The sequence below is a fragment of the Triticum aestivum genome, chromosome 5A (genome assembly GCF_018294505.1).
Source record: "Triticum aestivum cultivar Chinese Spring chromosome 5A, IWGSC CS RefSeq v2.1, whole genome shotgun sequence".
Lineage (NCBI taxonomy): Eukaryota > Viridiplantae > Streptophyta > Magnoliopsida > Poales > Poaceae > Triticum > Triticum aestivum.
The window spans coordinates 655,508,819-655,524,716 of NC_057806.1; the positions used below are offsets into that span (position 1 = coordinate 655,508,819).

General features: G+C 48.2%; 4 protein-coding genes across 4 annotated transcripts; 1 reads left to right on the forward strand and 3 right to left on the reverse strand.

Moving 5' to 3' along the window:
- Positions 1–295: 295 nt before the first annotated feature.
- LOC123105681 (scarecrow-like protein 30) lies at positions 296–2,998 on the forward strand. The gene has a single exon (XM_044527792.1). The coding sequence runs from the start codon at positions 812–814 to the stop codon at positions 2,777–2,779; it is 1,968 nt and encodes a 655-aa protein (XP_044383727.1). The 5' UTR covers positions 296–811; the 3' UTR covers positions 2,780–2,998.
- Positions 2,999–3,253: 255 nt separating this feature from the next.
- Positions 3,254–6,079, reverse strand: LOC123105682 (uncharacterized protein At5g02240). The gene is made up of 7 exons (XM_044527793.1): positions 5,843–6,079; positions 5,446–5,717; positions 5,225–5,261; positions 5,045–5,142; positions 4,211–4,272; positions 3,611–3,734; positions 3,254–3,521 (listed from the first exon to the last, which is right to left on the reverse strand). The coding sequence occupies exons 1-7, from the start codon at positions 5,892–5,894 to the stop codon at positions 3,402–3,404; spliced, it is 765 nt and encodes a 254-aa protein (XP_044383728.1). The 5' UTR covers positions 5,895–6,079; the 3' UTR covers positions 3,254–3,401.
- Positions 6,080–6,496: 417 nt separating this feature from the next.
- LOC123101725 (receptor-like protein EIX2) lies at positions 6,497–9,522 on the reverse strand. Its single transcript, XM_044523047.1, has one exon. The coding sequence runs from the start codon at positions 9,335–9,337 to the stop codon at positions 6,497–6,499; it is 2,841 nt and encodes a 946-aa protein (XP_044378982.1). The 5' UTR covers positions 9,338–9,522.
- A 3,104-nt stretch (positions 9,523–12,626) lies between these two features.
- Positions 12,627–15,898, reverse strand: LOC123105683 (zinc finger MYM-type protein 1; the record flags this gene model as incomplete). The annotated part of the gene is given in 4 exon segments (XM_044527794.1): positions 12,627–12,829; positions 12,915–14,399; positions 14,477–14,782; positions 15,676–15,898. Coding segments are annotated over 2 exon segments (1,638 nt in total). The 3' UTR covers positions 12,627–12,829; positions 12,915–12,916.

Sequence of the window (15,898 nt, forward strand, 5' to 3'; positions counted from 1 at the left end):
CGTGCAAACGAGGCAAAATGGCTGAACACCAAAAATGAGCCATCCATCCATCTCCCGCCGTTTAACCGGCGAGCGGAAAACTCCAACGGTGCGCCGCCGCCCCCGTTCCCTTCTCCCCGCATCCTCCATCCGAGAAGAGACGACCAGGTCGCAGCAGGCAGCAGGTGGCGCAATCCCCGTCGCCACACCGCCCGCCCTTCCCTCCGTTCGTTTAATTCATACGTATTTACTGCCGCTAATCTGATCAGATGAGATGAGATCACTAAACAAAGCGGAAAAAGACGCAACTTGTGTAATAAGCGGCTGCCGATCAAAGCGCGAGCACGTCGCCATCCCACCCCCACCGAGACCAGCACGCCCGGTGACTCTCGTCTCGTCGGCCAGTGCGTCTCCTCCCCACCAATCACCCCCGCTTTCTTCCTCCTCCCTCCAACTCCCAAGAGGAGCCTCGGGGTTTCTAGCCGCCGCCCGGCCGCTTCCCGCAAGGCGCTCCCGCGATTTCTTTTCCCTTTCCGCCGCCGCCTCCTCCACGCAACCGCTTGCTGCTGGCCTCTACTCGGTCCTGCAAGAACCACCGGCACCGGGTTGGATTCATTTTCCCTGCCTGCCTGCCTGCCTTTCTTGTCCAGTTCGCCGGGAGCGAGGAATCAATCTTCATCTGCCGCCGGGAGAGCTAGCTAGGATAATACTCCTACACAGGAGGAGGTGGAATTTGCCTGTGATTATTGCAAGATCTCGCGCCAAGAAGAGGAAGCAGCAGCAGCAGCAGGAGCAGATTCTTCAACAAAGGAGGGAGGCGGATCGTGGCGGCATGGGTTCTTGCGAGGATCTGGGGTACGGCGACGTCTACTCCGTCCCCAACCCGGCGGCTGCCCCCGCCTACGCGCTCGACTTCTCCCTCCACCACCAGCAGCAGCAGCAGCTCCGGTTCCCCCCTTCTTCATACGGCTTCCACGGCCTTCCTGCCGCTTCCGCCGCCTATTACCAGCCGTCTCCGCCGCAGTCGGCGCTGATTGGCAGCACGCCGAGCCCCGTCTCCACCACCACGGAGCTGGGGAGCCCCGAGGAGGCCTCCGACGACGCCGTGCTCGCCTACATCAACCAGTTCCTCCTCGAGGACGACGACGACGACGAGTTCTTTGCACCCGCCAGCGAGCCGGCGCGGGACTCGGCGCTCCTCGCCGTCGCTAAGCCCTTCGTCGACATCATCGCCGACGCCAAGCCCGCCGCGGCAACGGTGTACCAGGACAGGTCTTGGATGGATCCCTGCTGTGCCTTCGCAACGATGGGAGGAGGGTCCCCTGATATGTTCGTCAGCAGCCGACAGAGCTCCTGTCAGTTGGTGCCCTGCGATTCCGTGAAGGAGGAGGAGGAGTGCGCCGTCCACAAGGGCCGGAAGAACCGCCACGGCGACGACGACCTGGAGCCGGAGGACGAGAGGCGGCGCAAGCAGCTGGCGCTGTCCGAGGAGGAGACCGTCCGGGAGATGTTCGACAAAGTGCTCCTCTGCAGCGGTGTCAACTGCATCCTCCAGTCACCACTGCCAGCCGAAGCAGAGATCAGCAGCGTGTACGTGAAAGGGTCAGGGAACCGGAGAGGCCGCAAGAAGGGCAAGACCGGAGTGCCCACCGTGGAGGAGGAGTCCGTCGATCTGACAACCCTGCTCATACACTGCGCCCAGGCCGCGGCTATCGATGATCACCGCGGTTCGGGCGAGCTGCTGAAGCAGATCAGGCGGCATTCTTCCCCTCATGGGGATGCCGGGCAGAGGCTGGCGCATTACATTGCTAATGGGCTCGAGGCTCGCCTTGCCGGCACCGGTAGCACCGTCTACCGCTCGCTTGTTGCACGGCGAACTTCTTCCGCTGACATGCTGAAAATATTCAAGCTGTATGGGACCGCATGCCCGTTCATCAGGATGTCCAGGTTCTACTCGAATGAAGCCATCTTGGATGCTGCTGCCAAGGGTGTGACAAGCGTGCACATTGTGGACTATGGTATAGACTGGGGCTTCCAGTGGCCAATCTTCTTGCAGCGGATCTCCAAGAGAGACGGCGGCCCCCCAAGAATACGGATCACCGCCATCGACTTACCGCAGCCAGGGTTCCGGCCTGCGGAGCGTTTAGAGGCGACAGGCCGGCGGTTACGTGACTACGCCAAGATGTTTGATGTTCCCTTTGAGTACCGTGCGATTGCTGCCAAGTGGGATGCCATCCGAGTCGAAGACCTCAGGATCGACAAGGATGACCTTCTTATTGTCAACTGCTTGTTCAGAATGCGGCACATGATGGACGAGACGGTGGCCGATGAGAGCCCGAGGAAGACAGTCTTGAACACGATCAGGAAGATGAACCCGCATCGGTTCATCCACGCGGTTGTCAATGGCACCTACAACGCGCCATTCTTCGTGACGCGCTTCAAGGAGGCTCTCTTCTATTTCTCCTCGCTCTACGACATGCTCGAAGCGACCGCACCGCCGGTGGATGAGCACAGGCAGCTGATCGAAAGGGAATACTTCGGACGGGAGCTTCTCAACGTGGTCGCTTGCGAGGGCACGGAGAGGGTCGAGAGGCCGGAGACCTACAAGCAATGGCAGGTAAGGAACCTCAGGGCAGGGTTCAGGCAGGTGCCTCTGCTTCAAGAGACGGTGAAAAAAGCAAGATACAAGGTAATCAAGAGCTATCACAGGGATTTCTTCGTCGACGAAGATAACAAGTGGATGCTGCAGGGTTGGAAGGGCAGAGTCATCGGCGCCCTATCCACATGGAAACCTAGCTAGAACTTTAGAGACATGTTGCCTGGTACATTTCATCACTTTTTTTTTTCTGTTCTGTTGTACTATCTGATATTCTGATGCTTATGTTGTTGAATTTTGACCCTTTGTTGGGAGCAGAGTTGATGGATATTTTTGCTAAACTTGACTAGAACAGAAGCTTCTTGCATATGTTTTGTACCAAATGAAGCATGTGTATTGCAAACTGTTTGTTTGTTCCTTGAATCGGTAGCGCTGATGTTTCATTTGTCAGTTCAATGGAAGGTGCATATGAGCTGCCGAGTGATATATTAGCTGTTGCGTAAATGATAAAATTCGTGTGGATTATTGGTGTGCATCAGATCTGAGTCAAGAGTGTGAAAAGAAGATAAGTCATATCCGTTAAACTGTATCAATGTATTCTCAATTTTTTGCTGACTTCTCCTCCTCGGAGAAAATCTCGGGAAAATGCATAAATTGCTTCTCCAATCTCCAAGCATCGATAGAAGGCTATTTTCAGCATTATTGATAAACCGATTGTGCAATTACATCAGTCAGCAACTTCATAATGCACAAGGATACACACCCAAGACATTAAGATCCTTATAAGCTAGAAATGTACTTATGCTCTCAAGTCTTAACTGATGACTCAAAACCGGGCTGTGACCTTGGAGAACAGCGCTTTGAAATCTTTCGTTGGGGTGCCCTCGCCTTCAGGCTTCGAAGCCAAATCGAATGCCTTGAACTTCACCTCTTCATACTGGAGGGCCTGTTTCAAGAGAAGTATATAATCAGGATGGTTGTCCTCAAGTGGTCCATAGAATAAAGTTGCAGCAATTATCATATAGTAGGTTATACCTGAACACAAACTTCAGCCACATCAGCCCTAGGGATTGCCTTAGTGTCAGTCTGGAGAAGCTCATCATCCTTCCCAACAATCAGCTCCCTCACTCCCCGATCTTTGTCTTGCAGACCACCAGGCCTAAATTGAAGGAAAAGAAGAAAATGCTAGCATATTATGTATCAGCGAATAGTTAACCTGTTCTAGTGTTCTTGTACATATTAGCACAATGCACTTCTATTCTAGCTTCACAAAAACTAGCTATCCAATTTAACTGCAGCAGTCCAACAATGAAACATTTAGCACAAATTTTTAGACAATTCAAGAGAGATGGTAATTAGATAAACAAAAACTAGTAGATGACACTCAGTGTTTGCTTCACCCTTTATATGCCACTCATTGTCTCATTAAACATGGTGCTGGATCCACCTTTTCTCTGAGGGATTCGAAGATATTTAGTGGTATATAAGGAACTATTCCAAACTTCTATAGCAGATCTTCAGTCTTATCCAAAGTGATCGAAGTACACCACTTCAGAAAGGTGAGGAACTCTGTTTCAAGAATCATTGATCTAAAGGATGCCTTTTTATCCAAACTAGTTCATGTTCTTTATGTACCTTATGATTGTATAAGGAACTCCACTGTCTGCCAGATACTGTTCAGACTTGCGCTTCCAGACCTACAGCAGAGATCAATAATCAAAGATTTCACCATTTCAATAATAAAATCGTCTGAATTTGCAAAACGAATTTGTCTCAGTGGATTATTAGATCAACGGTACCACGACTAGCTGAGTAAGCACTGTATCTTTTATTTCTATCTTTCCTCCGCTGCTTTATTTGGATGAGACAAAATAAAGCTTCGATGAAAACAAAACAAAAGCAAGACTTCTGAGATGAACATTCCAGGCCAATAGAGAGAATACAAAAAAGGGCAACCTGGTGCATGTAGCTCCCGCTTGCGCAGGGTCCAGGGAAGGGTCCGACCACTTTGGGTCTATAGAGAGAATACAGAACTTCTAAATTTTAGCTACGACAGGAACTTAATATTCAGAAAGGTTTTTTCCTGTATTATGGATCTACTCCCTCCGTTCCAAATTACTCGTCGCAGAGATGGATGTATCTAGAACTAAAATACATCTAGATACATTCATTTCTGTGACGAGTAATTCGGAACGGAGGGAGTAACTGTTAGACATCTATCGACTGAACATTTCTATGGCGAACCTGTCAGTAGTTAGAACTTAGAAACCTAGCAATTGAACATTTCTGTGATGAACAATCCTTCAGACTTCTGAGGCAGCTGGCTCATCTCATCTGCCGCCAATCAATGTTCAGAGAATAGCACTAAGGCGTTCGAGGTAGTAAAGATTTTTGTGAAAGCTAGAGCAATTGAACTGTAATGAAGTAGTAAATGTGAACAGACTTATAGACTCATCGCGAAGAACTTACCAGTATGTTGCCATTGCCAAGGTTGTTGAGTGGGTGGTTGGGATTCGTCCCCCCCATGGATCCCACCAACACTATGTGCTTCACACCGGCTGCTTTGGCTGCCCAACACACAATCCAAGTCAACAGACATCCAGATAAAGTTATGCACATATAAAATGCAGAACCAAGACGAATGCTTACCAGCATCAATCTGATTCTTTTGGCCAATCCAATCCACCTGACACACATCCATACCAAAATTCATCACTATATAATACTAACCCATAAGGACTTGGACTAAGTTGAGTTTCAGGATATGTCATTGAGACACAGAACACGCATATACTGAAACTGTGCTTGATGGGAGCGGCGCAACCTGAATCCAAAGAGGGGCGAATACAGTACAGAAAGGGAAACCCAACCTGCTCAGGGTAGGCTCCGTCCTCGTAGTAGAACTCGGGCCGGCCGCCCTTGGTGGGGTCGAACCCAGGCTTCATCTTGGGGGAGGCGCTGGTGAGGATAATGAGCGCGTCGGCGCCCTGGACGGCGGGCGCGAGGTGGTCCGCCTCCCTGATGTCGGCGACGTAGACGTCGTCGGCTCCCCCTATCTTGTGCTTGCTCTCCTCCGACCTCACCAGGCCCCTCGCCGCGAACTGGTCGGATCTCTCCCTGAGCTTGTTGAACACGATTTGTCCTGCGATCGATTCGAGCATCAGGGGCAGTTCTTGTGACGCTGTCGCGGACCGGAATTCCCCGCCGTGGCAGGCGAATTGGTCGGGTTTTGGTCGGAGAAACAGGCGGGGAGGGAGGGAAAGGTACCTGTGCGGCCGCCGGCGCCGGTGACGAGGACGGTGGGGCGGGGCGCGGCCATGGCCGGAGGCTGGTGGCGGGCTAGCTGGTCGCGAACTGCGGAGCGTAGCCAAGTGCCAATGTCTCACGAGAGTAGCAGCGAAGGATGAGACGACGGCGATACTCTGGATTTGTCTAGAAGGCCGTGCCGACCGACCTGACATGCCAAGAGGGCGCGCGGCGTGGAGGGCGGCCACGTCGCGCCTGTCTGCTATACGCTTTCTTCTTAGCAAGGCGCCTTTCCCTCTTCCAGATAAATAATCAGTCATACTACAGAGATCAACATCTTTATTCGTTCCAGCTCAAAAAAGAAAAAAAAACATCTTTACTCATTCATTACACATGTTTAAGATTTCATACACATCAAAGGTAACCCGTGGTTTTACATACCATACACACCGAAAGAAGAGCATTAACACCGGACAAGAAATGTAAAATACTCCCTCCGTTTGTTTTTATAAGACGTTCAGACAACTTGCTTTGTGTTGTTTTTGAACAGTGTCTGAAAGTCTAAAACGTCTTATAAAAACAAACAGAGGTAGTACTACTATTACAACCCCAGATCATATTATGTAGGAATGGAAGCTCCAGCTATGCGACCACAGACTATAGTGATCTAAGCTTCTACTGCTCTTCTCTTGTGAATGAAGCCCAGCTCACCGCCACTCGCACGTAGACCCAATCACACACGCGGTCGAAGAATGAGAACCACATAATTCTCCAGCTCCTCTTGAATAAGAAGCCGCAGAAGATGATCCAGAGACCTGCTACGAATCCCGTGCCAGTGCCGAGGTACAATGACAGCGCATCACTCATGCCCTCATGCTGATTTCCGGGAGTCCATGGAGTGATTTCCGTTCCCGAGCAGTTCCTTGATACAGGCGGACCACAAAGACCTGGATTGCCAGCATAGATTGACGCATCATCTAAAGTTTGTAACTGATTGCCAGGAGGTATGGTTCCTGTCAGATTGTTGTAAGACAAGTTCAAGTGGGCAAGTGAAGTTAGATCTGCCATACTCATCGGGATTTGACCAGAGAGCTCATTGCGTGAGAGGTCCAAAGATTCCAGTGCCCGTAGCTCCCCAATAGTCACAGGGATTGTGCTGCTAAGGTGATTCCATGACAGGTTCAAGTTTGTCAATGAAGTGAGCATGCCGATTTCATGAGGAATCTTCCCTATCAAACTGTTGCAAGAAAAATCAATGTTTACCATATACGCGATTCCTGTTGTGTATTCAAGCTGCTGACCTTTTGTGACCACCGACAAACTATCAGTGTAAGCATTAGTGTACTTGTATACGGAAACCACCCCAAAGTGGACGATTTTGAAAAGAACACCTTCTTGATCGGGAGTATGAGCCATATCTATGAGATTCCCAAGTGATAGTGGTATGCTCCCTGAGATGTTGTTGCTTGCAATGTCTAGATACTGAAGCCCGCTCATCCTAGTCAGTTCACTAGGAATACCACCAGAGAGCATGTTTGACCTCAGCCGCAGAAATGCCAAGTATGGTAGCTTTGATCCGATCCATGTTGGTAAGCTACCAGAAAATCCATTGTATGCGAGATCAAGGAATTTTAGCTCTTTACACCTCTGAAGAAACGATGGGATTCCTCCCAAAAGATTGTTGTTATTCAAGTTAAGCATGGTCACGTTTGAAGTTTTGGGTGCACGGAGACAATTGGCCAATGTCCCATTTAGTTGGTTCTCTGATAGATCTAGAAACTGCAAATTTTGCAACTCAAATAGGGAGCATGGAATGATCCCAGAAAAAGAATTTTTGAAGAGCATGAGTATTTCTAGCGCGGGTGCTCCAATATCTGATGGCAATGCACCGGATAGGTTGTTCCCAGAGAGGTCCAACAAGCGGAGGTTCATTGGGAGTGTTGGAATCGGGCCAACGAGCTCGTTAGCACTAATATCCAGTATAACAGCTTCCATTCCACCAAACAGAAAATATGTGGGAAGCATGCCAAAGATCTGATTTTCCGATAGGTCCAGAACTTGACAACGGTACATTCCAAACCAAAAACTAGCAGGAATGGAGTCATGTATGCTTGTGTTTGAAATATCAAGAGTGTCAAGTGTTTGTTGGATAATCCATGCCGGAAACTGGGGGCCTAGGATGCAAGATCTAAAGCCCGCTGAAGTTAAGCTGAATGGAGTGCTCCATGTGTTGTTGACCAACATAGTTACGGAATTACCAGAGAGCCACAAATTTCGCAGGTTCGTCATATTCGTGAAATGGTCTTGGGTCACTATACCATGCAGATTGTTTGAGTCCAACCACAAGTCCACTAAACACGTGAGTTTTTGTATACCAACAGGTATCTCTCCGAATAGCTTGTTGTTACTGAGCCAAAGTGTGGACAAGCTGCTGAATTGTTCTAGTCGATCTGGAAGAGTCCCTGTCAAATTGTTGTGGTCCAAATACAACTCCTGTAGCTCATCCCCTGGCAATCTATAAAATAGATCTTCTGTGCCTCCACTAATGAAGTTTTTCGATAGACGGAGCGCTTGTAGTCTCTTGAGTTTCTTGAAGGTCGATGGCACCATGCCAAAGAAATTGTTTTCGCTAAGGAACAATGACTGAATGGAGGTCAAATTTCCAACTGCGTCAGGTATAGGACCCTGGATTCCACAGTTATACATGTACATAACTTGGAGAGCAGGTAGATCCCAAACCAAGTAGTTGGCTCCAAAGGACGAGTTAAAAGAGTTGGAATCGAGGTAGAGGGTTTCTAGTGATGTGAGGTTGGAGTGCAACGGTGGAGGCATAATGTTACGAAGACCACAATTTGATAGCTCGAGGGTTACCAGAGAGGGAAGCATGTTGACAGCATGAGTCCAGTCGATGGAAGCACTAAGGTCCACCGTGGACATGGCGAGGTATTGCAGCTTCCGCAACCTCGACAGCCATGAAAGATCAGGCGAGTAACAACCTGGTAATTGACTCGAGAGGTCAAGACTGACTAGATTTGAAAGGTTCCCAAGGTGGTGAGGGATTCGCCCACCGAAAGATGAGTAGTTGAGGAGGAGATGCGTCAGGCCGCTGAAGCTGCCGATGAACTGAGGGACAGGCCTCCCACCGAAGTCGTTGGACGAGAGGTCCAGGTGCTTGAGATGTCGTAGAGTGAGCAAGGAGGACCTTATCTCACCTCCGATGGCTCCGTAGCTGTTGACCTGGAGCTTGATGACATGGCCGGTCCGGTTGCTGCACCCGACGCCCATCCATCGACAGCAGTCCTCCTCGGCCCGCCACGACGAAAGGTAGTTGCTCGGATCGTTGAGGCCGGCCTTGAAGGCGAGAAGCGCATCTCGCTCGCGGGGGATGCAGAGGGTGCCTCCTGGTGCTGATGGTGGTGGCGGTGGTTGGAGTGCAGGCACCGCTGGGGCTGACGAGCTCCGGAGGAGGATGAGGCACCACGTCGCTAGGAGGACCGCCGGCCTTGGCCTGGCCATTTTGGAAAGTGGACGGACGAATGGGTAAGTACGAGCGTGTGTAGTATACTTGCCTCGGCCATGCACGTCTGGATTTAAGGAGCTAGCAGAGTTCGTTCGGTCCACCCTTGCCAGTGTCAAAGTGCCCTGCGCGCTACGCCAGTTCGATCGGCAGGTAGTAGTAACATCGAAACCCCGTCCACCGGCGGGTCAGCGGACTCAGACGAGAACTGTGAAGAGTCCATATGAGTTGACTGACCCAGCGCATAAAAATTCCACACACCAACTGTTGGGTGATGGCGAAGCGCGCCAAATCTTGAACTCCGAAGAGACAAACAATAGAGTGTAGAGTGTACTGTACTAGTGAAAAATGCCCGTTTCCAGTCAATAAAGGTTAGCGACCAATGAGAGCCCGGTCAATACGTGTACGTGCTATATACACTGGGTAAGTACGAGCGTGTGTAGTATACTTAAGCCTGGGAATAGTTTCACATCCAAACCAAAACTAGTCCAACCCATAGCACTACACGCCCAGGATCCAAACCAAACCGATCCAACATGAATCAGCTGGAACTCAGACCAAACCAAATTGTATGTTTTGTCAACCCAACCTCATCCAAACCGTTTCTGATTTTTGGATCGAGACCACAAGCTCACACCATGGACGAAGCCAAACGTAAAAAAGGCATAGGCAATTGACGACCAAGCCCAATCAGGCATAATGATTTCTGAAGTAATTTGGGCAATCCAACCCAACCAAACCTGCACAATTTGGTAGTCATCAGCATCTCTACCTACAGAGGCGAGAGGGGGCACACCCACCAGCCGCGAAAGGCTCAGCGTTAGGCACGCGGCACCGGCGGCAACGACACTAAGAGCATCTACAGCCCGGCGCCCCAGACCCGTCTTATACGCCCGGGTGAGCCGCCGGGTCACTTATCGGTCATGAATTTTCGACCCAGACGGCCCTCGAATGCCTGGACTGACCAACACCCTCATATTCATTTCAAATATGAGGCAGATACAGGGGCGCCCGACACGTAGGACTGACCAAGGGGTCCCAGATGAACTCGGTCGGAAACCCGGCTGTCCGAAGGATGCCTCCTCCGTCGTCGCGGTATAAACGCCACGTGGCACCGCTCCGGCTCGCCGCTCGAGTCCAAATTCGTCTATTTACCTCGGCCGACGTCCCGCAACCCTAGCACATCCACCTCCCCCTCTTCCGCCGCCACATGTTGTCGGGCTGCCTCCGGACTCGCCGGAGCCGGAGGAGGAGGAGGAGCAGCAGGGGGAAGAGGAGGGAAAGGAGCTGGCTCCGATGGAGGTGGAGGAGGCGGAGCAGCCGGGGGAAGAGGAGTGACAGGAGCTGTCTCCGAGGAGGTGGAGCAGCCGGGGGAAGAGGAGTGACAGGAGCTGGCTCCGAGGAGGTGGAGCAGCCGGGGGAAGAGGAGTGACAGGAGCTGGCTCCGAGGAGGTGGAGGAGGAGGAGCAGGCGGAGGCGGTCACCCGAGCGGAGGAGATGACGGGGCAGCAGATGAAGCCTATGTGGAGGCCAACTGGGCGTTCCTCCGTCAGGAGTAGGCGGCGTTCGACGCGCTTTTCGCCGAACTGGACGTGAAGATGGAGGAGGAGGAAGCCGTAGCGGACGCGTCGGAGGAGCTAGAGCTGCAGTTATCGCCCATGCTGCCGGAGCCGGGCACTTGGATAGTCGATATCTCTGACGATGAGTAGCTAGGTGATCGATGTAGTATGTAGATTTATTTTGTTTGCATGTCCTTGTATGAATTTAAGAATTTAGTATGAGATATCCGGATGCAACTACTGAAATTTGAGGCATGCCTCAGTGACTGTCCGCGGACATGTCCAGACGTGTTCGCGGACATTTAATGAGCCATATTTGCGAACTCCGATTGTAGATGCTCTCTAACCAGCGCGAGGCTGATGGAATCGCTGGTCTCGTGCAGAGGTACAGTTGAATTGGTCACTCGATCCAGTTTTTGTGTATGGATTGAAACGGGTTGCGACCGTTCAGTCTCTGTCCAGACCAAACCAAGCCAATCTAGTATAATTGCTAAAGCCCACACTAGACCAAACTACCACAGGTGCTCAGCCCATTTAATCCAACCCAAAGCAAGCCAATGGGAAAACCGAACTGAAACTTCAGTTTGAGTCCAAACCATTCCCAGGTTTAAGTATACTTGCCTCGGCCATGCACGTCTGGATTTAAAGGAGTTAGCAGTGTTCGTTCGGTCCACGGTGCCCCGCGCCACGCCAGCTCGATCGGCAGGTAGCAGTAACAGCAAAATGCGCCATCCGACAGGTCAGCGCAGCGGTCTCAGACGAGAACTGTGAGAGTCCATATGAGTTGACTGACGACTGACCCAGCGCATAAAAATTCCACACACCAACTGTTGGGTGCAGCGCCAAATCTTGAACTCCAAAGAGACAAACAGTAAAATGTGTAGTGAAAATGCCTATTTAGCGACCAATGAGCCCGGTCAATACGTGCTATATACACTCGGCGTGTAGTGAAAATGCCTGTTTCCCGTCAATATAGTTTAGTGACCAATGTGAGTCTTTGCCTCACTTTGATTAGTTGATCATGGTAGTGCACAACCACCAAATCTTTGGTGCATGAAATTCCATTACAGGATGAGACCGAATCACCAAAGTCGCACTCATGCATTGTGCAAGGTTCATCAATGACATGCCAATGGGTAAAATAGATAGTTCCTGCCGTCAGTTGCAATATATAGTATGCATAAGATTGCCGACCCTGACCGCTTGCTTTGTCTGTGTTGCTTCAGAAATTACCAATCCACTGCAAAGAATTCCATTCAACTCTGCCCAGCTGAAACTTTGCAAGTGTTTTAGTATCAGTTGGCCCACGATTCATTTCATTGTATCTCGAGTTGAACCAGTGGCGAATCCAGAAGAAAATGGAGGGTGGGCTCAAAGTTAACAGAGAAAAAAAACGAAACGTCCGTTTGAAGAAAAACAACATCATCTCCTAGTCCATTTGTCCAAATGTGATCAAACTTTCCCAGAATACTACTGGAGGCATGTGGTATTTACTGGATTTTTTCTGGAATGTTTGAAACGTATTAAATTTGAACTAAATTCTGAATCTGCTTAGCTAAATAGCCATTATTTTCTAGGCCATTTGTGCAAATGTGCTCAAGCTTTCCAGGAATACTACTGGAAACATGTACTATTTACTGGATTTTTTTGAAAGGTTTTAACAATTGAATTTTAAACTAATATTGGTATTGCGAAGACAATATCTGCCAAACCAGTGCTCAAAAAGACATGAAAATTTTCAAGAGCAATAGTAATAACATGTTTAACCATACTAGAAATGTTAATACAATTCATACACAAGGTATCAAAGTACAAGAGAAGTAACAACAAAAGGACAATGAAATGTTGCTCTTACTAACTAGTACTGTAGTTATAGAACACCTTCACACCAAAATATAGAAATGTATGCGTAAGGCACCTCCTACAAGCCATCTGTTCACATTAGTACACTTATTAGTGATATAACAATAAGTCATGAACGAATAAGTATTGAAACTAGTAACAGTGGCATCAATACCTCTAAGAAATCACATGAAACTCATGTGGCAAATGTCCTTTCCGATCCCTCATTTTCTGGAATTGTATCATGATTTGGTCATCAGGAATGCTTCTAAATATCTCTTTCTCGCAGTAGCACACCATCAAATCATTTAGACAATCATCTGATAGTTTGTTGCGCAAATCTGTCTTGATTATCTTCATTGCTGAAAATATTCTCTCAACGGATGAAGTGGCCACAGGAAGAATAAGTGTCAACTCAATGAGGCGATATACCAACTGGAAAGATGTGTGTTTCATTGTTTCAACCATCAACCGAGCAAGTGTGGACACATCCCGACATCCATTAAACTCCTCACTTCTCCTAATGTTCATAAGAAATCTTGGGAGGTCTACTCCTAGCATTAACCGATCAGCTTCTGTGAAGTCCTCATCATAAATTTCAGCAAGCCGAATAAGTTCGTCAACGTTAAACTTTGAGAAGTTGTTTGCTGGATTAAGACAAGACATACAATCCAATAACTCGGTGGAAACTTCATTGATTCGGTGATTCATCTCAGTGATAGTTGCATCAATGGCAACATTGAATATGCTAACCTTGTAATAATGAAGTCGAGTCACCTTATTCTTAGTGCGAACAGATTGACCCATAGCTCCAACGAGATCATCCATGTTTGGCACATCAATACCATGTGTTTCACAAAAGTTCTTGGCTTGGCAGAATAAAGACTCCCACCCATTGTCCCTCTTGCTCTGCAAGCTTTCTTTCACATCCAAGATCAAACGCATGGCTTCAACAATGTTTTGATTCTTTCTTTGCAAAGCTTGGGATAGATGATTTGTGTTGCTCAACAAGTTTATTAAGAACAACATGATGAACACAAATTCAAAGCATTCCATGTTTTTAAGCAAACCTCTAGCTCCACCTTGACATGTGTGTTCTCGGGCATCAACCACAACAATTCCTAGCACCTCCACCACAGCATTCCACATTGTGAATATACGAAGCAAAGTTTTGAGATGTGAGCCCCAACGAGTATCTCCTGGCCTTGTTATGTTAGATTCTTGATGCAGCCCGGTTCCGGCTGTGATCTTTCCATTCTCCATCAAATCTAACAACTCATCTTGATGTTTGGCAAGTAATGCATCCTTCCTTTTGCAAGATGAACACACTTGAGTAACTATCAACGGAATATAGTTGAAGAAATCAGCAATAGCAGGACTACATTGAGCCACATTGACAACCACCAACTGTAACTGGTGAGCAAAGCAATGAACATAAAATGCATACGGAGCTTCATCTCTAACCAGTTTTTGCAAACCGTTGAATTCCCCTCTCATATTGGAAGCACCATCATAACCCTGACCACGTAGCCTAGAAGTTGACAAACCATGATATTCCAACACATCAACCAAAGCTTTTTTAATTCCAGCAAATGTACAATCTGTGATGTGCTTAATTGCAAGGAATCGCTCTTGAAGCACTCCATGATCATCTAGAAATCTACATGCATCAGGAAATCAGATTAGTAAACATTAGTAGAACAATTTAAAAAAACACTAGAATATGGCATGTGTTACCTGACAATCACCGCCATTTGCTCCTTTATTGAGCAATCTCTAGCTTCATCAATAAGTATTGAGAAATTCTTATCTCCAATGTCATTCTTAATAACTTTGGTTACCTCCATTGCACAGGCTGTAGCAAGGTCCTTCTGGATATCGAAACAAATCATTTGTGCGTTTCCTGGCCCCTTATCAAATGCCTCCTTCACATCTTCTTTCTTGTCCTTATACCAGTCCAATAACTCTCTGAAATTGCCCTTGTTGATGGAAGTGGAGGATTCGTCATGCCCACGAAAAGCTTCACCTTGTGCTATGAGATACCTTGCACAATCCAATGATGCAGTTAGGCGGATTTTATAAGATATCTCGGACTCCTTGCTGTACACACGGAATTGGGTAGCCACACTTGCTCTCTGATTGTTGAAATCATCACAATCTCCCTTAGCAATGTTGTGGTAACTAGATGGACCACCAACATGCTTCCTGAAATTACTTAGGGCTGTTTTCCAACGAGTGTAACCATCTTTTGTGAAAACATCATTTCCAAATCTAATGGCTTGTGATGGTTTCTTGAAAAGAAAGCAATGGAAGCAAAAAGTGGCCTCCTTTTCCACACTATATTCCAACCAATCATACGTATCAAACCACACAGGTTGAAAGGATCTCCAAATTCTACCATCCTTTGTCTTTTCAAAATTATGCCCAATAGCTTTGTTTCTCCCTTTCAACAAATAAGCTCGTCTCACATCACTTCTAATTTCAGGAGCATAATCTTCTATTGGTATTCGAAGTCCTGGATTCGAAATAATTTGACTTGGATGAAATTCTGGTATAGGTTGCCTTGGTTGGTTTGTACTCTCACCAATTGTGGTATGATTCATCTCAACATTTGGGGATTCATTTGGGCGTTCAGGAGGAGGGATTGTGCCCACAACAATTAAGGGGAAGGGATTTGCAGTCACATTAGTTGGTTCAAGTTCAGGTTCGACATCGGTAGGGGGAGGAGCAGGCCTTTGGGGAGGGGTAATTGAACTGCTTGCATAAAAACTATGCATACTCATAGTTTTTCTCTTCATTTTTAAATCTGCAAATAAATTGTAATTGACCTAAATCAACTAATAGCGCATGAACTAGCAAACAAACTGTAATTGATATGAGCCAAATTAAAGAAAGGAATGGAATTATGGAACTTGGAAGCAAACTGGGAATTATACCTTAGCCAGTATTGGATGCGCTCAGCTTGGAACGGGGCGTGGCAGTGTGCGGCTATGCGAGCCGAATACTCGCTCTGGCCAGCCGGCGGCTCCACTTCTCTGGCCAATGACGAGTTGGAGGCTGCACTCAGGGTCAGGCCGTCAGGGGCCTTCGATGCCGCGCGAGTCCTGCAGCCTGCCGTCGACACGCGCACTTTGTGGACCGCCTGGACGAGGTGGCCGT